This window comes from Staurois parvus, unplaced genomic scaffold, assembly GCF_062004578.1.
Source record: "Staurois parvus isolate SC_StPar_1 unplaced genomic scaffold, SC_StPar_1.0 ptg003840l, whole genome shotgun sequence".
Taxonomy (NCBI): domain Eukaryota; kingdom Metazoa; phylum Chordata; class Amphibia; order Anura; family Ranidae; genus Staurois; species Staurois parvus.
Window position 1 is genome coordinate 138,969 of NW_028321635.1, and position 25,942 is coordinate 164,910.

Sequence of the window (25,942 nt, forward strand, 5' to 3'; positions counted from 1 at the left end):
TATCTGTACTGTCCTGACATTTGGGGGATATCTGTACTGTCCTGACATTTGGGGGATATCTGTACTGTCCTGACATTTGGGGGATATCTGTCCTGTCCTGACATTCGGAGGATATCTGTACTGTTCTGACATTTGGGGGGATATCTGTACTGTTCTGACATTTGGGGGTTATCTTTACCGTCATGACATTTGGGGGATATCTGTACTGTTCTGACATTTGGGGGTTATCTTTACCATCATGACATTTGGGGGATATCTGTACCGTCCTGACATTTGGGGGTTATCTGTACTGTTCTGACATTTGTGGGGATATCTGTACTGTTCTGACATTTGGGGGGATATCTGTCCTGTCCTGACATTCGGAGGATATCTGTACTGTTCTGACATTTGGAGGGATATCTGTACTGTTCTGACATTTGGGGGTTATCTTTACCGTCATGACATTTGGGGGATATCTGTACTGTTCTGACATTTGGGGGATATCTGTACCGTCCTGACATTTGGGGGTTATCTTTACCGTCATGACATTTGGGGGAAATCTCTACTGTTCTGACTTTTTGGGGATATTTGTACCATCCTGACATTTGGGGGATATTTGTACCGTTCCGACATTTGGGGGATATTTGTACCGTTCTGACATTTGGGGGGATATCTGTACCGTTCTGACATTTGGGGGATATTTGTACTGTTCTGACATTTGGGGGATATTTGTACCGTCCCGACATTTGGGGGATATTTGTACCGTTCTGACATTTGGGGGGATATCTGTACCGTTCTGACATTTGGGGGATAGCTGTACTGTCCTGACATTTGGGGGATATCTGTACTGTCCTGACATTTGGGGGATATTTGTACCGTTCTGACATTTGGGGGATATCTGTACTGTCCTGACATTTGGGGGATATCTGTACTGTCCTGACATTTGGTGGATATTTGTACCGTTCTGACATTTGGGGGATATCTGTACTGTCCTGACATTTGGGGGGATATCTGTACTGTCCTGACATTTGGGGGATATCTGTACCGTCCTGACATTTGGGGGATATCTGTCCTGTTCTGACATTTGGGGGATATCTGTACCATCCTGACATTTGGGGGATATCTGTACCGTCCTGACATCTGGAGGATATCTGTACTGTTCTGACATTTGGGGGATATCTGTACTGTTCTGACATTTGGGGGATATCTGTACCGTCCTGACATTTGGGGGATATCTGTACCGTTCTGACATTTGGGGGATATCTGTACCGTTCTGACATTTGGGGGATATCTGTACCATTCTGACATTTGGGGGATATCTGTACTGTCCTGACATTTGGGGGATATCTGTACTGTCCTGACATCTGGAGGATATCTGTACTGTTCTGACATTTGGGGGATATCTGTACCGTTCTGACATTTGAGGGATATCTGCCCTGTCCTGACATTTGGGGGATATCTGTCCTGTCCTGACATTTGAGGGATATCTGTACTGTTCTGACATTTGGGGGATATCTGTACTGTTCTGACATTTGGGGGATATCTGTACTGTTCTGACATTTGGGAGATATCTGCCCTGTCCTGACATTTGGGGGATATCTGTACCATCCTGACATTTGGGGGATATCTGTACCGTCCTGACATTTGGGGGATATCTGTCCTGTTCTGACATTCTTGGGCCTCCAGATTGGCCATCAGTACTTAAGGATTGATCAATATTCAGATCTATCCCATAATCTGTGAACTCTATAACTTTCCTACAGACTAAATAATAAATCCTAATTTGGGTTATTTTCACCAAAGACATGTAGCAGAATACATCTCGGCCTAAATTTATGAAGAACAATTATTTATTTGCAAACATTTATAGCAGACACAAAGAAAAAGGTGTGGTTTTTTTTCAAAACTTTTGGTCTTTTTTTGTTAATTTAACAAACAATAAAAACCCCGGCGGTGATTAAATACCACAAAAGAAAGCTCTAGTTGTGTGAATAAAATTTTAGTTTGAGTACAGTGTTGCATGACCGCGCAATTGTCATTCAAAGTGTGAGAGCGCTGAACGCTGAACATTGGCCTGGGCAGGAAGGGGGTAAAAGTGCCCGGTATGGAAGGGGTTAAACTAGTAGGCACCAGATATTTCTTTTCTTTATTAAAATATCACCTTAGTGCGACAACCAAAGTCTATAAGTTGTTTTAGTTGTTCCTCATAATTGTGAGTAGGATCCTTTATTAACGCTCTCTATGTGGTGTCATCCGATGACATCCGCTGCAATTGGAGTGTGTAAAACTCCTTGTCCATTACAACACCTCCTCCCTTGTCTGCTGGTCGCACTATGATGTCATTCCCTTTTTTCTAAGCTTTTAATCCCTTCTGAAATAAATGTCGGATTTGGGGGACAATAGTATCCAGATCCTTTAAAACGAAACTTTTAAATACTTCCAAACGTTGATTAACAGGATTCTGAGGATTAAAGGTGGACTTATTTCTAAGCCCGCAATCCATCACCATTCCCTTGATTTGATCATCAGGAATATTAATTTTTGGATTATTTAAAAAATACTTCTTAAGATTGAATTGTCTGATATATCTGTGTATGTCTATATATATATATATACACACCGAATGTATCTATTGGTCTCTCAGGAGCACATTTGAGACCTAAATTCAAAATATTGAACTCTTTAGAAGACAAAGTAGCTTTACTAATATTATAGATCCCTTCTTTATTTAATCTCTCCTCTTTTTGTTGTTGAATTCTTCGACCGGCCTCTGTGACCTCTCCTCCTCGTATGGGACCTCCTCTGTTGGGTGGGTGAAAAGGATGGCCCCTTTGGCTGCCTCTTCCCCACCACCTGCCAAAAAAAAAGAGGGTGTAGGGCCTTATTTTTGTTGTTGAGGAATTGGGAACTAATTTTCCCTATAATTTTCCAGATTTGTTGGATTTGTTGCATCCCCTCCAATTGGGAGAAACCCAATCTATTCCCCAAAATTGGAGTACCTTGGGATTCCAGATTTCACAGTTCGCAGAAGTCGCCAACTGTCTGCAGAGTCAATAGCTAAAGACCTCCAAACTTGGTGTGGCCTTCAGATGAGCCCAACAACAGTGCGTAGAGAGCTTCATGGAATGGGTTTCCATGGCCGAGCAGCTGCATCCAAGCCTTCCATCACCAAGTGCAATGCAAAGTGTCGGATGCCGTGGTGTAAAGCATGCTGCCACTGGACTCTAGAGCAGGGGAGACGTGTTGTCTTGAGGGACCAATCACACTTCTCTGTCAGGCATTGCGATGGACGTGTCTGGGTTTGGTGGTTTCCAGGAGAACGGTACTTGCCTGACTGCATTGTGCCAAGTGTAAAGTTTGGTGGAGGGGGGTTATGGTGTGGGGTTGTTTTTCAGGGGGTGGGCTTGGCCCCCTAGTTCCAGTGAAGGGAACTCTTAAGGCGTCAGCATACCAAGACATTTTGGACAATTTCATGCTCCCAACTTTGTGGGAAGAGTTTGGGGATGGCCCCTTCCTGTTCCAACATGACTAAACACCAGTGCACAAAGCAAGGTCCATAAAGACATGGAGGAGCCAGTTTGGGGTGGAGGAACTTGACTGTCCTGCACAGAGTCCTGACCTCAACCCCATAGAACACCTTTGGGATGAATTAGAGCGGAGACTGCGAGCCAGGCCTCCTCCCCCGACATCAGTGCCTGACCTGACAAATGTGCTTCTGGAAGAATGGTCCAACCTTCCCATAGACACCCTCCTAAACCTTGTGGACGGCCTTCCCAGAAGAGTTGAAGCTGTTATAGCTGCAAAGGGCGGGGCCAACTCAATATTGAACCCTACGGACTAAGACTGGGAAGCCATTAAAGGTCATGTGTGTGGGAAGGGCGGGGCCAACTCAATATTGAACCCTACAGACTAAGACTGGGGGGCCATTAAAGGTCATGTGTGTGGAAAGGGCGGGGCCAACTCAATATTGAACCCTACGGACTAAGACTCGGGGGCCATTAAAGGTCATGTGCGTGGAAAGGCAGGAGGCCCAATATTGAACCCTATGGACTAAGACTGGGGGGCCATTAAAGGTCATGTGTGTGGAAAGGCCAATACTTTTGGCAATATAGTGTTTGCATAAACCAAGTGTGACAACAATGCACAGACTGGCCCCATGTGCAGTAGGGAGACTCCTGCTGGCCAAGCTACCTAATAACATATTTCTACACCCTTTGTGTTACATACAACCTATCACAGTAGTGAGACACCTAGTGGCAGAACTACAATATACAGCAGGGAAAATAATGATTTGATTCCCTGCAGTTTTGTACGTTTGCCCACTTACACAGAAATGAAGGGTCTATAATTTTTAGCACAGGTCTACTTTAAATGATAGAGACAGAATATCAATCAAAAATCCAGAAAAAACACAAATGTTATCAATGGAGTTGCTGTTCAGTGAGTAAAATAAATATTTGATCTCCAAGCAAAACCTGACTTAGTACTTGGTGGAGGAACCCTTGTTGGCAAGCCCAGAGGTAAGACGTTTCTTGTAGTTGGTTCCCAGGTTTGCACACATCTCAGGAGGGATTTTGGTCCACTCTTCTTTACAGATCTTCTCTAAATCCTTAAGGTTTCTTGGTTGTCGTTTGGCAACTTGAAGTTTCAGCTCCTTCCATAAACTAAGGTCTGGAGACTGGCTAGACCACTCCAGGACCTTAATGTGCTTCTTCTTGATCCACTCCTTTGTTGCCTTGGCCGTGTGTTTTTGGTCATTGTCAGGCTGGAAGACCCATCCACCACCCATTTTCAGTGTTCTGAAAGTTCTCATCCAAGATTTTACAATACATGGCCCCATCCATTGGCCCCTCAATGTGGCAAAGTCGGCCTGTACCTTTAGCAGAGAAACAGCCCCAAAGTTGTTTCCACCTCTGTGCTTGACTGTAGGGATGGTGTTCTTGGGGTCATGGTCAGCATTTTTCTTCCTCCAAACATGGCGAGTTGAGTTGATGCCAAAGAGCTCAATTTTGGTGTCCTCTGACCACAACACTTCCCACCAGTCCTCCTCTGCATCATTCAGATGTTCAGTGGCAGACTTCAGACGGGCCTGGACATGTGCTTTCTTGAGGAGAGGGACCTTGCGGGCACTGCAGGATTTCAGTCCATGGCGGTGTATTGTGTTACCAATGGTTGGTTTGGTGACTGTGGTCCCAACTGCCTGGAGATCATTGGCAAGATCCTCACGTGTAGTTCTGGGCTGATCCCTCACTTTTCTCATGGTCACCCTTACCCCATGAGGTGAAATCTTGCATGGAGCTGCAGACTGAGGGTGATTGATGGTTATTTTGTATTTATTCCATTTACCAATAATCACTCCATCAGTTGTCTCCTTCTCACCAAGCTTCATACTGATGGTCTTGTAGCCCATTCCAGCCTTGTGCTGGTCATCAGAGTTCCCCTTTAGGTAATCTTCAGAACAAGGACTATGTGCAGTGCTGACAGTCGGAGTTCCTCCGGATAATCAGTCACAGAAGGGAAATGTTGGCAGACTTTGTACCCAGACAGACTATAAAACATATCACCTCCATCTCATCTTATGATCATTAACTGGGGCACACCGACACCCATTAAAGTGGACCTGTCATTCAATCTCTTGGTCAGCAATATGTCCGTGTGACCCTTCCAGGTATGTACGATTGTCTCACAGAGATCACAGTCCCCTGATCCCCCGGCAATGCCGGCATCCAGAAGGACGGAGCCATCATTGTTCAGGACTCCTCCAAGGTCACCACCCTGGACTGGAATGGAGTCGCCTCAACGTGAAGCAGCCATCTGTAGATGAAGCGGATGTAGTTACAGTTCCCTGCGCTGGGAGAATTGTAATCTACGTTGCAGCCGGGAACTAGGAGTGTTCTGTGCGTTCCAACCAGGAATATCCCACATTGGTGCAGATCACAGAGAAGGACATGTTTTCCAGCATCCTGGAGGAGGGCAGTTATTTGTCAGCTTCATCCCAACCCCCAGCTTTGCCCAGCCGCCACGTCATGCCGACCTCTGTGGGACGGCCTACAGACCTTCAGACTTTCCATCTTGCGGCACTACGATTGGTCATGGAAGGGGAAGCGCAGACAGACGCTGTTGGATCACAGGGACCGGACCGGAGCAAACTGGAATCATTACAGGTCCAAACAATAGAAAAAGGATCAAATATGAAAGTTCACCTAAAACATTCGTACAAGTACAATCAAAGGTAAAAAACCGATGTCCAGTCCAACTCCTCCCCTTCAATATTGCACAGGTGTACCGGCTCCTCCCCTTCAGTCTTGCACAGGTGTACCGGCTCCTCCCCTCCAGTCTTGCACAGGTGTACCGGCTCCTCCCCTTCAGTCTTGCGCAGGTGTATTGGCTCCTCCCCTCCAGTCTTGCACAGGTGTACCGGTTCCTCCCCTCCAGTCTTGCACAGGTGTACCGGCTCCTCCCCCTCATTATTGCACAGGTGTATTGGCTCCTCCCCTTCAGTTTTGCACAGGTGTACCGGCTCCTCCCCTTCTGTCTTGCACAGGTGTACCGGCTCCTCCCCTTCTGTCTTGCACAGGTGTACCGGCTCCTCCCCTTCAGTCTTGCACAGGTGTACCGGCTCCTCCCCTTCAGTCTTGCACAGGTTTACCGGCTCCTCCCTTCTGTCTTGCACAGGTGTACCGGCTCCTCCCCTTCAGTTTTGCACAGGTGTACCTGCTCCTCCCCTTCAGTTTTGCACAGTTGTACCGGCTCCTCCCCTTCAGTCTTGCACAGGTGTACCGGCTCCTCCCCTTCAGTCTTGCACAGGTGTACCGGCTCCTCCCCTTCAGTTTTGCACAGGTGTACCGGCTCCTCCCCTTCAGTTTTGCACAGGTGTACCAGCTCCTCCCCTTCAGTCGTGCACAGGTGTACCGGCTCCTCCCCTTCAGTCTTGCACAGGTGTACCGGCTCCTCCCCTTCAGTCTTGCACAGGTGTACCGGCTCCTCCCCTTCAGTCTTGCACAGGTGTACCAGCTCCTCCCCTGGACTGAAATGTCTTCCTCTCATTTCACCGCACACTGGGAGTTTTTCACACTGTGCATTAGAAGCTGCAGCCAAAGAGAGCTCGGCCCCATTTCCTGGCTGGAGAACGCCCTGCATCATATAGCTCTTTCCTCCCCAGCCTGTTCCAGGCCCCACCTTTTCATTCATTGGATTTCAGTTCTTTCAGTCATGGAGGCTCAGCATGTCATGTAAGTATTACCATGCCGATACATCCTGTCTAAGAACATCCAGTCCTCCAGATGGACACCCGCCCATCAAGGCATTTTGACATTTGCATATCTCCTCCCAAGAGCCAGCCCACTGCTTGCATCAGGGCTGAGGGCTCTTGAGAAGAATAATGAGGCAGGGTGCCTGTGAATCTATGTACAGCACTTACCGGCCCCTCCCACCAGCCACGGTCTGCCTGCATTGCGTAGAGAAGCACAGAGATCCACTGATGACATCACTGGGACTAAGATAACATCTTTAATGAGACAGAAAATATTTTTTAATATTTTTAGTAGCAGGTCTTTGAAGGGGAGGAGCAAAGGAAGGCAAATGTGAGCAGAATAAACTTCAGCATTAAAGCTCCATGCACACTAGCCTTCTTTTTAAATTAAAAAATGCTGGATAAAAAAATGCTGGCAGTAGCATTTTTATTATCATTTAGGAGCGTTAGTGTTTTTACAGTACATGTAGGAGGGAAAAAAAATCTAAAATAAAAAAAAATCTAAATAAAAAACCAAAAAACTATAAATTAAAAAAAAAAAAAGAAAAAAAAGTGGTTAGGAATGTGCAGTGTTTTTTTCTGCTGGAAAAACGCTCCAAAAACAGTTTTTTTCTGATCCAGACACTGAAGAGCAAAAATGGCGGACAGCCTAAAGCAGTGTGCATGGATGCATAGGAGAGCACTACGAAGCTTCTAGGAGCAGGAAAAAAAATGCTCGTGTGCACAGAGCCTGAGATATATGTGCAGCCAAAACCTGTACATTTTATTTTGTTTTTTATTTCTGCAGTCTGTGTTCCTTTGTCAGATTTTCCATCCCAGAGACACAACAATGGACTTAAATGCAAAAAAAAAAAAAAAATTGTGTCACATCCCATTGACTTCAATGCATAAATCACGTCCCAATAACTTCAATGCACAATCGATTCCCATTGACTTCAATGAAAAAAGCCCAATATTGACTTCTATTCAAAATCGAGTGCCACTGACTTCAGTGCAAGAACACCCCCTCCTGACTTCAATGCAAAAATGCCCCCTACTGACTTCAATGCAAAAACGCCCCCAACTGACTTCAATGCCAGAACGCCTCCCCCCCCCCCTTTGACTTCAATGCAAACAGCTTGATATTGACTTCTATTCAAAATCGAGTTCCACTGACCTCAATGCAAAAAACACCCCCTACTGACTTCAATGACATCACACCCCCCTTTGACTTCAATGCATAAATGCCCCCTACTGACTTCAATGCCATCACGCCCCCCCCCCTTTGATTTCAATGCAAAAACGCCCCCTATTGACTTCAATGCAAAAACACCCCCTACTGACTTCAATGCAAAAACACCCCCTACTGACTTCAATGCCACAACGCCCCCCCTTTCACTTCAATGCAAAAACCCTGATATTGACTTCTATTCAAAATCAAGTTCCACTGATTTCAATGCAAAAAAACCCCTACTGACTTCAATGCCATAACACCCCCCCCCCCCCTTTGACTTCAATTCAAAAAAGCCCGATATTGACTTCTATTCAAAATCGAGTGCCACTGACTTCAATGCAAAAACATCCCTTATTGACTTCAATGCAAAAACATCCCCTATTGACTTCAATGCAAAAACACCCCCTACTGACTTCAATGCAAAAACGCCCCCTATTCACTTCAATGCAAAAATCACATCCCATTGACTTCAATGCAAAAAAAAACCCCGCATTCCATCGACTTCAATGAAAGAATGCCTGTATTTAAATTTTTTCTAATTTTATATATATATTTAATATATATTAAATATTTTATTTTCTGTGTTACTTTCAATAAGTTATTTTACGTTACTGAATTGTATTTTTTAAATTCATATTCATTTAACTTCATGTTAAATGAATATGAATTGAATAGAATACAATTATGTATAAAAAAAGAAACAAAAAAAAAAAATTATATTTTGTTTTTCGGCAAAGCGCATCCTGAATTTTCAGTATTGGTCCAGAATTTTCATTTCGGTGCACCACTAGTTCTACCCTCCCCCGCCCCATCCCAAACAAGAAATTCTCCACTGTACTGGTTCTTTCCCCCCCTTCCAGTCCGGACACTTTCCTCCCCCCCCCTTCCAGTCCGGACACTTCCCCCCCCCCCTTCCAGTCCGGACACTCCCCCCCCCCCTTCCAGTCCGGACAGGTTCCCCCCCCCCTTCCAGTCCGGACACTTTCCTCTCCCCCTTCCAGTCCGGACACTTCCCCCCCCCCTTCCAGTCCGGACAGGTTCCCCCCCCCCTTCCTGTCCGGACACTTCCCCCCCCCCCCCCTTCCAGTCCGGACACTTTCACCCCCCCCCTTCCAGTCCGGACACTTTCCCCCCCCTTCCAGTCCGGACACTTCCCCCCCCCCCCCCCTTCCAGTCTGGACACTTTCTCCCCCCCCCCCCCCCCCCCTTCCAGTCCAGGCCAATTTTCAGCTTTCAGCGCTATCACACTATGAATGACAATTGCGCGGTCATGCAACACTGTACCCATATGAATTTTTTAGCGTTTTTTTGAGACAGATAAAGCTTTATTTTGGTGGTATTTATTAATTACTGGGATTTTTATTTTCTTTTGCTATGTAAATGAAAAAGTCCAAAAATTTTGAAAAAAAGTGTTTTTCTTATAACATTTTGCAAATAAATAATATTTCATCATAAATCTCGGCCAAAATGTATTCTGTTATCTTTTTATAAAAAAAAAACAAAAAACCCCAAATTAGTTTATAACCAAAAATTATAATTTTTTAACCTTTTTTTTAATTTTTTATTGTTTTTTTTTTTTTTACGTACTGTCACCTTAGCAGTACAGTGTCACCATGGTGACACTGTACTACTTGTGGGGGGTGATGAAGATTTTTTTTTTTTTTTTTTTACACTGATTGCTTTTACACCCATAAAGGCTGTAAAAGCAATCATTTCTCTTTCTCTCTGTCTGCATTCTTGCAGCCATTGAGAACTACTGTGTGAGCTGTGATTGGTCACAGCTTGTCACATGGTACAAGGCTGTTGTGAATGGCCCTGTACCATGTGACCTCTGTGATCATTCACAGATTTCACACGTAGTAAGCAATGATGTCACAAGTGACATCTTGTTTACTACTGTTCATGTGATCACTGATTGGCCAATCAGTGATCACATGATCGGGACCTCGCACAGAGGTCCCGTACAGCAATCGGTGTTCCACTGTGTATGGAGGACATAGCGGGCACCGGATCCCAGGGAGCGTACACAAGCAGGGGGCGGGGAGGCCGTTTATAAGCAGCCACCCGCCCCTGCCCTGCCATCGTCCGGCCGTTTATATACAACGGCCAGACGTGAGGCGGTTAAATATGCCTCTATTAATGGCCCCGTCAGGCAATTGGGAAAAATGACTGATGAGTGTCCCACGAATACAGAATAGGACGCACCCAGTGGGTAAAAAAAAAAAAAAAAACACTGAAAATACGACACATCCTTTTATAGAAATAAACAATCGATTTTATTGGGGCATTTTATCACATGGTACCAACCAAAAATCGCACACGTACCTGGCTTCCGCAATGCCCAGACCGCAAAATAAAACGGTAAAATAGGCAATAAAATGGTACAAATTACCATCACAGTGATTGATAACATTTAGTTAGCACTGTCAGAGAATGTTACCAAAAGTATATTAGATGTATCAAAATGGGGGATTCTGATCCTCTCCTGGCCAAAGAGGTGCCAATATGCTTTCAGGAAGCTTCATCCAGCACCCCGTTGGCCCCTCCGACCAGCCACGATCTATGCATTGAATGGAAACGCACAGAGACCCAGTAGTGATGACGTCACCACCCCCTCTTGCTGACATCATCACATAGAATGCAGTACCAGCAGCCACCATAAGGAGTGCCGTAGCACATCCAAACACTAGAGAGGAGAGGACTGTTGGCTGCTACAGATAAGTAAATCTTTTTTTTTTTTAAACATAATTGCCTATTAAAACAAATCTATTGGGGGTGGAAAACAAATTTTTTTTTTTTATTTATACCCAGAGTTGCACTTTAAGAATGCATTAATCCCATAAATGGTTCTTTATGACCGATTCTCCTTAAAGTGACACTAAACTATGTTCTCCAAAAAGAAGCCACTACTTAATGGTCCGGTCATCTATTTATCATGAAATAAAAATTTCCTTTCTGTGTTTTTCTGCCTCTGTGTAATGTCCTCCATGAGCTCCCAAACCTCTCCTTTTCTCTCCTCACTTCCCTTTGTTTGGAAGGAGCAGCACACATTAGTTGCAGTCATGAACACTGCTCAATGCATACTACACATCCCATAATCCCTAGTCCATTTTAGGAGTGAGCAAGGCAGGGTGTCCCTACATACTATGGGTCCAAGGCAGGGTGTCCCTACATACTGTGGGTCCAAGGCAGGGTGTCCCTACATACTGTGGGTCCAAGGCAGGGTGTCCCTACATACTGTGGGTCCAAGGCAGGGTGTCCCTACATACTGTGGGTCCAAGGCAGGGTGTCCCTACATACTGTGGGTCCAAGGCAGGGTGTCCCTACATACTGTGGGTCCAAGGCAGGGTGTCCCTACATACTGTGGGTCCAAGGCAGGGTGTCCCTACATACTGTGGGTCCAAGGCAGGGTGTCCCTACATACTGTGGGTCCAAGGCAGGGTGTCCCTACATACTGTGGGTCCAAGGCAGGGTGTCCCTACATACTGTGAGTCCAAGGCAGGGTGTCCCTACATACTGTGGGTCCAAGGCAGGGTGTCCCTACATACTGTGGGTCCAAGGCAGGGTGTCCCTACATACTGTGGGTCCAAGGCAGGGTGTCCCTACATACTGTGGGTCCAAGGCAGGGTGTCCCTACATACTGTGAGTCCAAGGCAAGGTGTCCCTACATACTGTGGGTCCAAGGTAGGGTGGTCATGCACCTAAATACAGTGGGACCAATGCAGGATGCCTACATTTCCACATACAGTGGGACCAAGACAGGGCAGACATGCTCCTTCACAAAGTGGGACCAAGGAAGGGTGGCCATGCGCCTACATACAGTGGGTCCAAGGAAAGGTAGCCAAGTTCCTACATACAATGGGTCCAATGCAGGATGCCTACGTTCCTACATACAGTGGGACCAAGGTAGGGAGGTCATGTGCCTCAGGATAGCCAGATTCCTATGTACAGTGGGACCAATACAAGGTGGCCATGTTCCTACACGAAAAAGGGACCAAGGCAGGGTGGCTACGTTCCTACACACAGTAGGACCAAGGAAGGGTGGCCAGTTGCCTAAAAACAGTGGGTCCAAGGCAAGGTAGCCAAGTTCCTACGTACAATGGGACAAAGACAGGGTGGCTATGTTCCTACATACAGTGGACCCAAGGCAGGGTGGCTACATACCTACACAATGCAGGTCCAATGAAGGATGTCTACGTTCCTACATACAGTGGGACCAAGGTAGAGAGGTCATGTGCCTCAGGATAGCCAGGTTCCTACGTACAGTGGGACCAATACAAGGTGGCCATGTTCCTACACGAAAAGGGACCGAGGCAGGGTGGCTACATTCCTACACAGTAGGACCAAGCAAGGGTGGCCATGTGCCTAAAGAAAAAGTGGGTCCAAGGCAAGGCAGCCAAGTTCCTACACACAGTGGGACAAAGACAGGGTGGCCATGTGCCTAAAGAAAAAGTGGGTCCAAGGCAAGGTAGCCAAGTTCCTACACACAGTGGGACAAAGACAGGGTGGCTATGTCCCTACATACAGTGGGACCAAGGCAGGGTGGCTACATCCCTACACATAGCAGGTCCAATGAAGGATGTCTATGTTCCTACATACAGTGGGACCAAGGTAGAGAGGTCATGTGCCTCAGGATAGCCAGATTCCTACGTACAGTGGGACCAATACAAGGTGGCCATGTTCCTACACGAAAAAGGGACAAGGGCAGGGTGCCTACATTCCTACACACAGTGGGAGCAAGGAAGGGTGGCCATGTGCCTAAAGAAAAAGTGAGTCCAAGGCAAGGTAGCCAAGTTCCTACATAAAGTGGGACAAAGATAAGGTGGCTATGTCCCTACATACAGTGGGCCCAAGGCAGGGTGGCTACATCCCTATGCACAGCAGGTCCAATGCAAGACGCCTACATTCCTACATACAGTGGGCCCAAGGTAGGGTGGCTACATCGCTACACACTGCAGCTCCAATGAAGGATGTTTACGTTCCTACATACAGTGGGACCAAGGTAGGGAGGCCATGTGCCTCAGGATAGCCAGATTCCTACGTACAGTGGGACCAATGCAAGGTGGCCATGTTCCTACACACAAAAAGGGACCAAGGAAGGGTGGTCATGTGCCTTAAAAAAAAAAAATAAAAAAAATGGGTCCAAGGCAAGGTAGCCAAGTTCCTACATACAGTGGAACAAAGACAGGGTGGCTACATCCCTACACACAGCAGGTCCAATGAAGGGTGTCTACGTTCCTACATACAGTGGGACCGAGGTAGGGAGGTCATGTGCCTCAGGATAACCAGGTTCCTATGTACAGTGGGACCAATACAAGGTGGCCATGTTCCTACACGAAAAGGGACCGAGGCAAGGTGGCTACACTCCTACACAGTAGGACCAAGGAAGGGTGGTCATGTGCCTAAAAAAAAGAAAAAAAAGTGTATCCAAGGCAAGGTAGTCAAGTTCCTACATAAAGTGGAGCAAAGACAGGGTGGCTACATCCCTACATACAGTGGGCCCAAGGCAGGGTGGCTACATCCCTATGCACAGCAGGTCCATTGCAAGATGCCTACATTCCTACATACAGTGGGCCCAAGGCAGGGTGGCTGCATCCCTACATACAGTGGGCCCAAAGCAGGGTGGCTACATCCCTATGCACAGCAGGTCCAATGAAGGATTTCTACGTTCCTACATACAGTGGGCCCAAGGCAGGGTGGCTACATCCCTACACACAGCAGGTCCAATGAAGGATATCTACGTTCCTACATACAGTGGGCCCAAGGCAGGGTGGCTACATCCCTACACACAGAAGGTCCAATGAAGGATATCTACGTTCCTACATACAGTGGGCCCAAGGCAGGGTGGCTACATCCCTACACACAGCAGGTCCAATCAAGCATGCCTACGTTCCTACATACAGTGGGACCAAGGTAGGGTGGCCATGTGCCTAAACACAGTGGTTCCAAGACAGGACAGCCAAGTTCCTACGTACAGTGGAACAAATACAGGGTGACTATGTTCCTACACACAAAAAGGGACCAAGACAGGGTGGCTACATCCCTATGCACAGCAGGTCCAATGAAGGATTTCTACGTTCCTACATACAGTGGGACCAAGGTAGGGTGGCTAGATTCCTACATACAGTGGGCCAAAGGCAGGGTGGCTGCATCCCTACATACAGTGGGCCCAAGGCAGGGTGTCTACATCCCTATGCACAGCAGGTCCAATGCAGGATGCCTACGTTCCTACCTACAGTGGGACCAAGGCAGGGTGGCCATGCGCCTAAATACAATGGGTCCAAGACAGGACAGCCAAGTTCCTACGTACAGTGGGACAAATACAGGGTGACTATGTTCCTACACACGAAAAGGGACCAAGACAGGGTGGCTACATCCCTACATACAGGGGGACTGTGAAGAACAAGCGTAGTAACTCACTAGCCAGAAGGCGGATTACAGCAACAAAAGTAAAGGAAGTTGGAGCTTTGGAGGGGTCCGAGAGAAACAGAAGGGACTTTTTAGAGTTCGAAACAATTTCTTTAACTGAATACTTTTTTTTTTTTCTAAAGGTTTAGTGTCACTGTAAGGCTGTCTATATACTAATAACAGTAGAACCCAAGGATCTCCCCAGCGTCCAAGGCACGATGGTGTGAAGTTGAGCTCCCCAACATGGGAGCAGCCATATTTCTGGCCCACTCTAATGGCGGTTTACACCGTTCCAACCTCATGGACGCCCAGTCCCCGGATGACAGGCGCACTGCATAGACATTAATATAAGGCCCATTTGTTAGGATTGATAAAGACGCAGTCCAATAACGAAATACTGGAGACTACACAAGTCACACAGAAAAGTACAAAACGGCGTGCGACGCCTGTGCAGTGAAATGTTATTGGCGCTTTTCTACATTCTAGACACAAAAAACACACTTCGGTGTTCCGTCCGCAAATGGAACTGTTCAAAATGATGGTGCGTGCCCAGCGGCTCATCTGTCCAATCGTATACAGTCCTTCTACGCAGTCCATTACAGTAAACCGATAGATCGGCAATCTTTGGGCAAACAGCGGCAGACTGTTGGCCAATGTAGAGTCAAGATGGCCGATACGCCGCGTCGCGTCACATGATCGGTTAGATAACCTTCAGGTTGTAGAGAAGGTTCAGCAGGCGCGGGGCCTGAAAATGTGCCCTTTAAAGGGCAGCCAATGTGCTCCGCATTATTAGTCCACAACGCAGGCCCACACGGGGGGGGGGGGGGGGTCGGCGAGGAGAGAGTCCACATTTCTGTCCATGGAAGACGGCAGCCATCGTTGTAAACGGCCGTTCAACCTAAAAGTACTTTCTGCATCCTGCGTGCCGCCACCATGGCCTCATCCTCTGAGTCCGATTCGCTTTGGGAGGAGACAGAGCTGCAGGGGGAGGAGCATTCCGGGGAGCAGAGATAATGCATGAGGGGGAGGCGGTACTTCCCGCAGAAATCCACAAACTTGATCTGACGCACGCATGAGTCAAAGTACACACCTGCCGAGGGGAGAAGAGGATTTATTAGCTGATTCAATGCAGATAGAACAGAACATCTAATCTGGTAATAAATGCATTAAACAAAAAAAAAAAAAAAAAAAAAAAAAACTTAATTAGCTTTATTTAGCACAGACAAGCACAAGTAGCTGAAGCGAAAGAAGGAGAGTGAAAGAAAGAAAAAGAAAAAGGAGGAGAGCGAAAGAAAGAAAAAGAAAAGAGGAGGAGGAGGAGGAGAAAGAAAGAGCGAAAGAAAGAAAAAGAAAAAAGAAGGAGGAGGAGGAGAAAGAAAGAGCGAAAGAAAGAAAAAAGAAAAAAAGGAGGAAGAGAAAGAAAGAGCCAAAGAAAGAAAAAGGAGGAGGAGGAGGAGAAAGAAAGAGCAAAAGAAAGAAAAAGAAAAAAAAGGAGGAGGAGAAAGAAAGAGCGAAAGAAAGAAAAAGAAAAAAAAGGAGGAGGAGAAAGAAAGAGCGAAAGAAAGAAAAAGAAAAAAAAGGAGGAGGAGAAAGAAAGAGCGAAAGAAAGAAAAAGAAAAAAAAAGGAGGAGGAGAAAGAAAGAGCAAAAGAAAGAAAAAAGAAAAAAGGAGGAAGAGAAAGAAAGAGCGAAAGAAAGAAAAAGAAAAAAAGGAGGAGGAGAAAGACAGAGCGAAAGAAAGAAAAAGAAAAAAGGGAGGAGGAGAAAGAAAGAGAGCGAAAGAAAGAAAAAGGAGGAGAGCGAGAGAAAGAAGAGAAAGGAGAGAAAGCGGAGAAAGAAAGAAAAAAAGAAAGAAAAGGAAAGGAAAAGAAAAGAAGCTGACAGTAGAGTAAAAAAAAAAAAAAGAAAGAAAGAAAGAAAAGGAATGAGAAAGAAGGAGGAGAGAGACGTGCCTTGAGGCTGGAACATGCACTGAAGTGTGGTGTGATTGAGCCTAGTCATTGGAGAAGCTCCTCACCTCCACACTTGGGGTTGGGACATTTGCTGGCCAGGTCCAGGTATCTCACGAGGTTCTCTGGAAGCTCCCACGGTGTGTACGGGAGACTCCGACTCTTGATAGTGCGTGCGGCCAGCTCCAGGAGCGTGGGCGGGGTGTACATCAGATCCCGCACAAACCTCACTACCAGCGGATTCCCGCGGAGGCTGAGCTCCTGCAGGTGGACCAGACTGAGGATTTCCCGCGGGAGGTATGTCAGGAGGTTGTTGTGAAGGCTGAGCGACCGCAGAGAATGGACCCTGGAAGAGTAAGGCAGGACAGGTCAATACATCACAATAAAAACCTGACAGGGGTTCTAATCCCTCCTCATTCAATTCATTGGGCTTTACATAGACTTTCATTTGAGGGGAATCTATAGAACAGACTTTACAGATCAGATCAATATACAGAATGGTGGGGAAATAAAGGACGCACTCAGAACCACTTGCAGCCCATTAACCATTGGATTGCACTGTACTCACTGTGCCAGCTGTGGCGGGACGCTATGGATGCGATTATCACACAGGACCAGGCAGCTCAGATAGGGCAGGTTGGCGAGCTCCGGTGGAATGTGGGAGATGAAATTTCCACCCAGATACAGGAACTCCAGACTGGAAGACAAAGAATCAGATCAGCATCTTCATCATTCAGAAAGATATTCTGAGGTTGTTACATTGTTACAATGCTTGACTCAACACTGGAGCACCTATCCTATCCAAAGAAACCAGACGTTAGAAGTACAATGTCCCGCCATCACAGCCCCCCATTATACCCAGACGTTACAGGTACGACACGTCCCGCCATCACAGCCCCCCGTTATACCCAGACGTTACAGGTACGACACGTCCCGCCATCACAGCCCCCCGTTATACCCAGACGTTACAGGTACGACACGTCCCGCCATCACAGCCCCCCATTATACCCAGACGTTACAGGTACGACACGTCCCGCCATCACAGCCCCCCATTATACCCAGACGTTACAGGTACGACACGTCCCGCCATCACAGCCCCCCCCCCGTTATACCCAGACGTTACAGGTACGACACGTCCCGCCATCACAGCCCCCCATTATACCCAGACGTTACAGGTACGACACGTCCCGCCATCACAGCCCCCCATTATACCCAGACGTTACAAGTACGACACGTCCCGCCATCACAGCCCCCCCCCCCCCGTTATACCCAGACGTTACAGGTACGACACGTCCCGCCATCACAGCCCCCCCCCCCCCCGTTATACCCAGACGTTACAGGTACAATATGTCCCGCCATCACAGCCCCCCATTATACCCAGGCGTTACAGGTACGACACGTCCCACCATCACAGCCCCCCGTTATACCCAGACGTTACAGGTACGACACGTACCGCCATCACAGCCCCCCGTTATACCCAGACGTTACAGGTACGACACGTCCCGCCATCACAGCCCCCCGTTATACCCAGACGTTACAGGTACGACACGTCCCGCCATCACAGCCCCCCGTTATACCCAGGCGTTACGGTACGACACGTCCCGCCATCACAGCCCCCCCGTTATACCCAGACCTTACAGGTACGACACGTCCCGCCATCACAGCCCCCCGTTATACCCAGACGTTACAGGTACGACACGTCCCGCCATCACAGCCCCCCGTTATACCCAGGCGTTACAGGTACGACACGTCCCGCCATCACAGCCCCCCGTTATACCCAGACGTTACAGGTACGACACGTCCCGCCATCACAGCCCCCAGTTATACCCAGACGTTACAGGTACGACACGTCCCGCCATCACAGCCCCCCATTATACCCAGACGTTACAGGTACGACACGTCCCGCCATCACAGCCCCCCGTTATACCCAGACGTTACAGGTACGACACGTCCCGCCATCACAGCCCCCCGTTATACCCAGGCGTTACAGGTACGACACGTCCCGCCATCACAGCCCCCCCGTTATACCCAGACCTTACAGGTACGACACGTCCCGCCATCACAGCCCCCCGTTATACCCAGACGTTACAGGTACGACACGTCCCGCCATCACAGCCCCCCGTTATACCCAGGCGTTACAGGTACGACACGTCCCGCCATCACAGCCCCCCGTTATACCCAGACGTTACAGGTACGACACGTCCCGCCATCACAGCCCCCAGTTATACCCAGACGTTACAGGTACGACACGTCCCGCCATCACAGCCCCCCGTTATACCCAGGCGTTACAGGTACGACACGTCCCGCCATCACAGCCCCCCCGTTATACCCAGACCTTACAGGTACGACACGTCCCGCCATCACAGCCCCCCGTTATACCCAGACGTTACAGGTACGACACGTCCCGCCATCACAGCCCCCCGTTATACCCAGGCGTTACAGGTACGACACGTCCCGCCATCACAGCCCCCCGTTATACCCAGACGTTACAGGTACGACACGTCCCGCCATCACAGCCCCCAGTTATACCCAGACGTTACAGGTACGACACGTCCCGCCATCACAGCCCCCCATTATACCCAGACGTTACAGGTACGACACGTCCCGCCATCACAGCCCCCCGTTATACCCAGACGTTACAGGTACGACACGTCCCGCCATCACAGCCCCCAGTTATACCCAGACGTTACAGGTACAATATGTCCCGCCATCACAGCCCCCCCCCCCGTTATACCCAGACGTTACAATTACGACACGTCCCGCCATCACAGCCCCCCGTTATACCCAGACGTTACAGGTACGACACGTCCCGCCATCACAGCCCCCCGTTATACCCAGACATTACAGGTACAATATGTCCCGCCATCACAGCCCCCAGTTATACCCAGACGTTACAGGTACAATATGTCCCGCCATCACAGCCCCCCCCCCCCCGATATACCCAGAGGTTACAGGTATGACATGTCCCGCCATCACAGCCCCCAGTTATACCCAGACGTTACAGGTACAATATGTCCCGCCATCACAGCCCCCCCCCCCGTTATACCCAGACGTTACAAGTACGACACGTCCCGCCATCACAGCCCCCCGTTATACCCAGACGTTACAGGTACAATATGTCCCGCCATCACAGCCCCCCCCCCCCCCGTTATACCCAGACGTTACAGGTATGACACGTCCCGCCATCACAGCCCCCCTGTTATACCCAGAAGTTAGATACAATATGTCCCGCCATCACAGCCCCCCCGTTATACCCAGACGTTACAGGTACTCCTAAGGTGAGATGCTACAAAATGGCTTTGCATAACTTATTGGGTGTCGGGGGATTTGCACACAGATGCTCAGACTGGGCAGAATAAATTGAGAATATATTACTTTGGGAGGCTTTCTTTAAAATGATAAGAGGGGTGAGTGAAAGTTATCACTGCAGTCAGATTATTGATTCACGGGGATATTTTAGAGGCTGGTGAAGAGAGATGTAACCGGATTCAATTATATATGAGCCATTATGAAGCATTCAATACCTCAAATCACAATCCAACCCTGATAGTTGACTATATGTTCACTACAGTACAGAACCAATCCAAGTGGGGGGATATGTAGGCATATATAATGTGTGTATTATAGATAGAACAGAACATATACATACAGTGGGGATGGAAAGTTTGGGCACCCCAGCTAAAAATTTGTATTAATGTGCATAAAGAAGCCAAGGAAAGATGGAAAAATCTCCAAAAGGCATCAAATTACAGATTAGACATTCTTATAATATGTCAACAAAAGTTAGATTTTATTTCCATCATTTACACTTTCAAAATAACAGAAAACAAAAAAATGGCGTCTGCAAAAGTTTGGGCCCCCTGCAGAATTTATAGCATGCACTGCCCCCTTTGCCAAGCTGAGACCTGCCAGTGTCATGGATTGTTCTCAATCATCGTCTGGGAAGACCAGGTGATGTCAATCTCAAAGGTTTTAAATGCCCGGACTCATCTGACCTTGCCCCAACAATCAGCACCATGGGTTCTTCTAAGCAGTTGTCTAGAAAACTGAAACTGAAAATAGTTGACGCTCACAAAGCTGGAGAAGGCTATAAGAAGATAGCAAAGCGTTTTCAGATGTCAATATCCTCTGTTCGGAATGTAATTAAGAAATGGCAGTCATCAGGAACAGTGGAAGTTAAAGCAAGATCTGGAAGACCAAGAAAAATATCAGACAGAACAGCTCGCAGGATTGTGAGAAAAACAAATTCAAAACCCACGTTTGACTGCACGATCCCTCCAGAAAGATCTGGCAGACACTGGAGTTGTGGTACACTATTCCACTATAAAGAGATACTTGTACAAATATGGTCTCCATGGAAGAGTCATCAGAAGAAAACCTCTTCTACGTCCTCACCACAAAAATCATCGTTTGAACTTTGCAAATGAACATATAGACAAGCCTGATGCATTTTGGAAACAAGTTCTGTGGACCGATGAGGTTAAAATGGAACTTTTTGGCCGGAATGAGCAAAGGTACGTTTGGAGAAGAAGGGGCACAGAATTTAATGAAAAGAACCTCTGTCCAACTGTTAAGCATGGGGTTGGATCAATCATGCTTTGGGGTTGTGTTGCAGCCAGTGGCACAGGGAACATCTCACGAGTAGAAGGAAAAATGGATTCAATAAAATTTCAGCAAATTTTGGATGGTAACTTGATGCCATCTGTGAAAAAGCTGAAGTTAAAGAGAGGATGGCTTCTACAAATGGATAATGATCCTAAACACACCTCGAAATCCACGGGGGATTACATCAAGAGGCGTAAACTGAAGGTTTTGCCATGGCCTTCACAATCTCCTGACCTCAACAGAAAATCTATGGATAGACCTTAAAAGAGCCGTGCTGACAGACAGCCCAGAAATCTCAAAGAACTGGAAGACTTTTGTAAGGAAGAATGGGCAAAGATACCTCAAACAAGAATTGAAAGACTCTTGGCTGGCTACAAAAAGCGTTTACAAGCTGTGATACTTGCCAAAGGGGGCAGTACAAGATATTAACTCTGCAGGGGGCCCAAACTTTTGCAGACGCCATTTTTTTGTTTTCTGCTATTTTGAAAGTGTAAATGATGGAAATAAAATCTAACTTTTGTTGACATATTATAAGAATGTCTAATCTGTAATTTGATGCCTTTTGGAGACTTTTCCATCTTTCCTTGGCTTCTTTATGCACATTAATACAAATTTTTAGCTGGGGTGCCCAAAAACTTTCGATCCCCACTGTATACACACACACACAGTGGGGCAAAAAAGTATTTAGTCCCCACCAATTGTACAAGTTCTCCCACTTACAAAGATGAGAGAGGCCTGTAATTGGCATCATAGGGAGACCTCAACTATGAAAGACAAAATGAGAAAACAAATCCAGACAATCACATTGGCTGATCTGGAAAGAATTTATTTGCAAATTATGGTGGAAAATAAGTATTTGGTGAATATGAAAAGTTCATGTCAATACTTTGTTATACAGTCATGGCCGAAATTGTTGGCACCCTTGATATTTCTCCAGGAAATCATGTATTTCTCACGAAACGTATTGCATTAACACATGTTTTGCTATACACATGTTTATTCCCTTTGTGTGTATTGGGACAAAACAAAAAAAGGGAGGAAAGAAAGCAAATTCGACATAATGTCACACAAACCTCCAAAAATGGGCTGGACAAAAGTATTGGCACCCTTTCACAACTGCGGATAAATAAGAATGTTACAAGCATGTGATGCTCCTGTAAACTCACCTGGGGCAAGTAACAGGTGTGGGCAATATAGAAATCACACCTGAAAGCAGATAAAAAGGAGAGACGTTCACTTAACCTTTGCATTGTGTGTCTGTCTGTGCCACACTAAGCATGGACAACAGAAAGAGGAGACGAGAACTGTCTGAGGACCTGAGAACCAAAATTGTGGCAAAATATCAACAATCTCAAGGTTACAAGTCCATCTCCAGAGAACTAGATTTGCCTTTGTCCACAGTGCGCAACATTATCAAGAAGTTTGCAACCCATGGCACTGTAGCTAATCTCCCTGGTCGTGGACGGATGAGGAAAATTGATGAAAGATTGCAACGCAGAATAGTCCGGATGGTGGATAAGCAGCCCCAAACATGTTCCAAAGACATTCAAGCTGTCCTGCAGGCTCAGGGAGCATCAGTGTCAGCGCGAACTATCCGTCGACATTTAAATGAAATGAAACGCTATGGCAGGAGACCCAGGAGGACCCCACTGCTGACACAGAGACATAAAAAAGCAAGACTACAGTTTGCCAAAATGTACTTGAGTAAGCCAAAAGCCTTCTGGGAAAACGTCTTGTGGACAGATGAGACCAAGATAGAGCTTTTCGGTAAAGCACATCATTCTACTGTTTACCGAAAACGGAATGAGGCCTACAAAGAACAAAACACAGTACCTACGGTAAAATATGGTGGAGGTTCAATGATGTTTTGGGGTTGTTTTGCTGCCTCTGGCACTGGGTGCCTTGACTGTGTGCAAGGCATCATGAAATCTGAGGATTACCAAAGGATTTTGGGTCGCACTGTAGGGCCCAGTGTCAGAAAGCTGGGTTTGCGTCCAAGATCCTGGGTCTTCCAGCAGGACAATGACCCCAAACATACGTCAAAAAGCACTCAGAAATGGATGGCAAAGAAGCGCTGGAGAGTTCTGAAGTGGCCAGCAATGAGCCCAGATCTAAATCCCATTGAACACCTGTGGAGAGATCTTAAAATTGCTGTTGGGAAAGGTGTCCTTCCAATAAGAGAGACCTGGAGCTGTTTGCAAAGGAAGAGTGGTCCAAAATTCCGGGTGAGAGGTGTCAGAAGCTTATTGATGGTTATAGGAAGCGACTGATTTCAGTTATGTTTTCCAAAGGGTGTGCAACCAAATATTAAGTTAAGGGTGCCAATACTTTTGTCCAGCCCATTTTTGGGGTTTTGTGTGACATTATGTCATATTTGCTTTTCTGCCTCTGTTTTATATTTGTTCCAATACATACAAAGGGAATAAACATGTGTATAGCAAAACATGTGTTAATGCAATACCTTTTTTGTGTGAAATACTTGATTTTCAGGAAAAATATCAAGGGTGCCAACAATTTCGGCCATGACTGTATATACTTTGTTGGCAATGACAGAGGTCAGACGTTTCCTGGAAGTCTTCACAAGGTTGGCACACACTGTTGCTGGTATGTTGGCCCATCCTCATGCAGATCTCCTCTAGAGCAGTGATGTTTTGGGGCTGTCGCTGGGCAACACGACTTTCAACTCCCTCCAAAGGTTTTCTATGGGGTTGAGATGTGGAGACTGGCTAGGCCACTCCAGGACCTTGAAATGCTTCTTACGAAGCCCCTCCTTCGTTGCCCGGGCGGTATGTTTGGGATCATTGTCATGTTGGAAGACCCAGCCACGTTTCATCTTCAATGCCCTTGCTGATGGAAGGAGGTTTGCACTCAAAATCTCACGATACATGGCCCCATTCATTCTGTCCTGTACATGGATCAGTCATCCTGGTCCCTTTGCGGATAAACAGCCCCAAAGCATGATGTTGCCACCCCCATGCTTCACAGTAGGTATGGTGTTCTTTGGATGCAACTCAGCATTCTCTCTCCTCCAAACACGACGAGTTGTGTTTCTACCAAACAGTTCTATTTTGGTTTCCTCTGACCATATGACATTCTCCCAATCCTCTTCTGGATCATCCAAATGCTCTCTAGCAAACTTCAGACGGGCCCCGGACATGTACTGGCTTAAGCAGGGGGACACGTCTGGCACTGCAGGATCTGAGTCCCTGGCGGTGTAGTGTGTTACTGATGGTAGCCTTTGTTACGTTGGTCCCAGCTCTCTGCAGGTCATTCACTAGGTCCCCCCGTGTGGTCCTGGGATTTTTGTTCACCGTTCTTGTGATCATTTTGACCCCACGGGGTGAGATCTTGCGTGGAGCCCCAGATCGAAGGAGATCATCAGTGATCTTGTATGTCTCCCATTTTCTAATTATTGCTCCCACAGTTGATTTGTTCACACCAAGCTGCTTGCCTATTGCAGATTCAGTCTTCCCAGCCTGGTGCAGGTCTACAATTTTGTTTCTGGTGTCCTTCGACAGCTCTTTAGTCTTCCCCATAGTGGAGTTTGGAGTGTGACTGTTTGAGGTTGTGGACAGGTGTCTTTTATACTGATAACAAGTTCAAACCGGTGCCATTGATACAGGTAATGAGTGCAGGACAGAGGAGCCTCTTAAAGAAGAAGGTCCAGGTCTGTGAGAGCCAGAAATCTTTCTTGTTTGTAGGTCACCAAATACTTATTTTCCCCCATAATTTGCAAATAAATTCTTTCCAGATCAGCCAATGAGATTGTCTGGATTTGTTTCCTCATTTTGTCTCTCATAGTTGAGGTCTCCCTATGATGCCAATTACAGGCCTCTCTCATCTTTGTAAGTGGGAGAACTTGTACCATTGGTGGCGGACTAAATACTTTTCTGCCCCCCTGTATATATATAACAACATATGAGTAAATGTCCTGTATATACAGTCCTGGATGTGAAGTCGGCATTCATAGAGGGTCACAGGGACTGCATATGTTACACACCAAAAATAAACAAGGTCTCTGCACTATGTTAATGTATGCCCGAGGTCATTACTTGACCTTTGTTATGTTGGTTTGGCCTGTTTTTGGGTAAATACGTGGAGAGTGGGGGGGGGGGGGGGGTTTCAGAGTCCCTTATTGGCAAATAGATTGGGAAAGGTCTTACATATTCATGGTGTGCTTGCTTATGGTGAAGAGAGAAGGTTTCCAATGAACAAGACAAGGAGGATCTATTTCACTTTTGAATTACAATCTATGCATACGGCTGTTCTAGGTCTAGACACAGAAGATCCAACATGCTACCAAAAGTAACCAATCAGAGTGCTTGTCATTGTAATGAATGGGAAAAATGTGTATATTAAGGAAGCTCTTTTTTGGTAAATTGTCACATGAGAGTCACAGGAATGTCCTCTGAAGGGTTCTAATGATTGCATGAATATTCTAAGTATCCTGTCCCGCCACCACAGCCCCCCCCCCCCATTATACCCAGACGTTACAGGTACGATACGTCCCGCCATCACAGCCCCCCCCCCCCCATTA

At 46.8% G+C, this 25,942-nt stretch overlaps 1 protein-coding gene across 1 annotated transcript; it reads right to left on the reverse strand.

Moving 5' to 3' along the window:
- Positions 1-10,696: 10,696 nt before the first annotated feature.
- Positions 10,697-18,044, reverse strand: LOC149427357 (leucine-rich repeat-containing protein 58-like). The gene is made up of 4 exons (XM_089668094.1): positions 18,013-18,044; positions 17,369-17,497; positions 16,869-17,146; positions 10,697-15,942 (listed from the first exon to the last, which is right to left on the reverse strand). The coding sequence occupies exons 1-4, from the start codon at positions 18,042-18,044 to the stop codon at positions 15,746-15,748; spliced, it is 636 nt and encodes a 211-aa protein (XP_089524220.1). The 3' UTR covers positions 10,697-15,745.
- Between the last annotated feature and the right edge of the window lie 7,898 nt (positions 18,045-25,942).

Coding starts and splice junctions, on each gene's coding strand:
- LOC149427357 (XM_089668094.1), bottom strand. CDS start 18,044: ATGGCGGGACGTGTCGTACTTGTAACGTCTGG. Junction 17,498..18,012: donor GTCGTACTTGTAACGTCTGG/GTATAATGGGGG, acceptor TTTGTCTTCCAG/TCTGGAGTTCCTGTATCTGG. Junction 17,147..17,368: donor GTCCCGCCACAGCTGGCACA/GTGAGTACAGTG, acceptor TTACTCTTCCAG/GGTCCATTCTCTGCGGTCGC.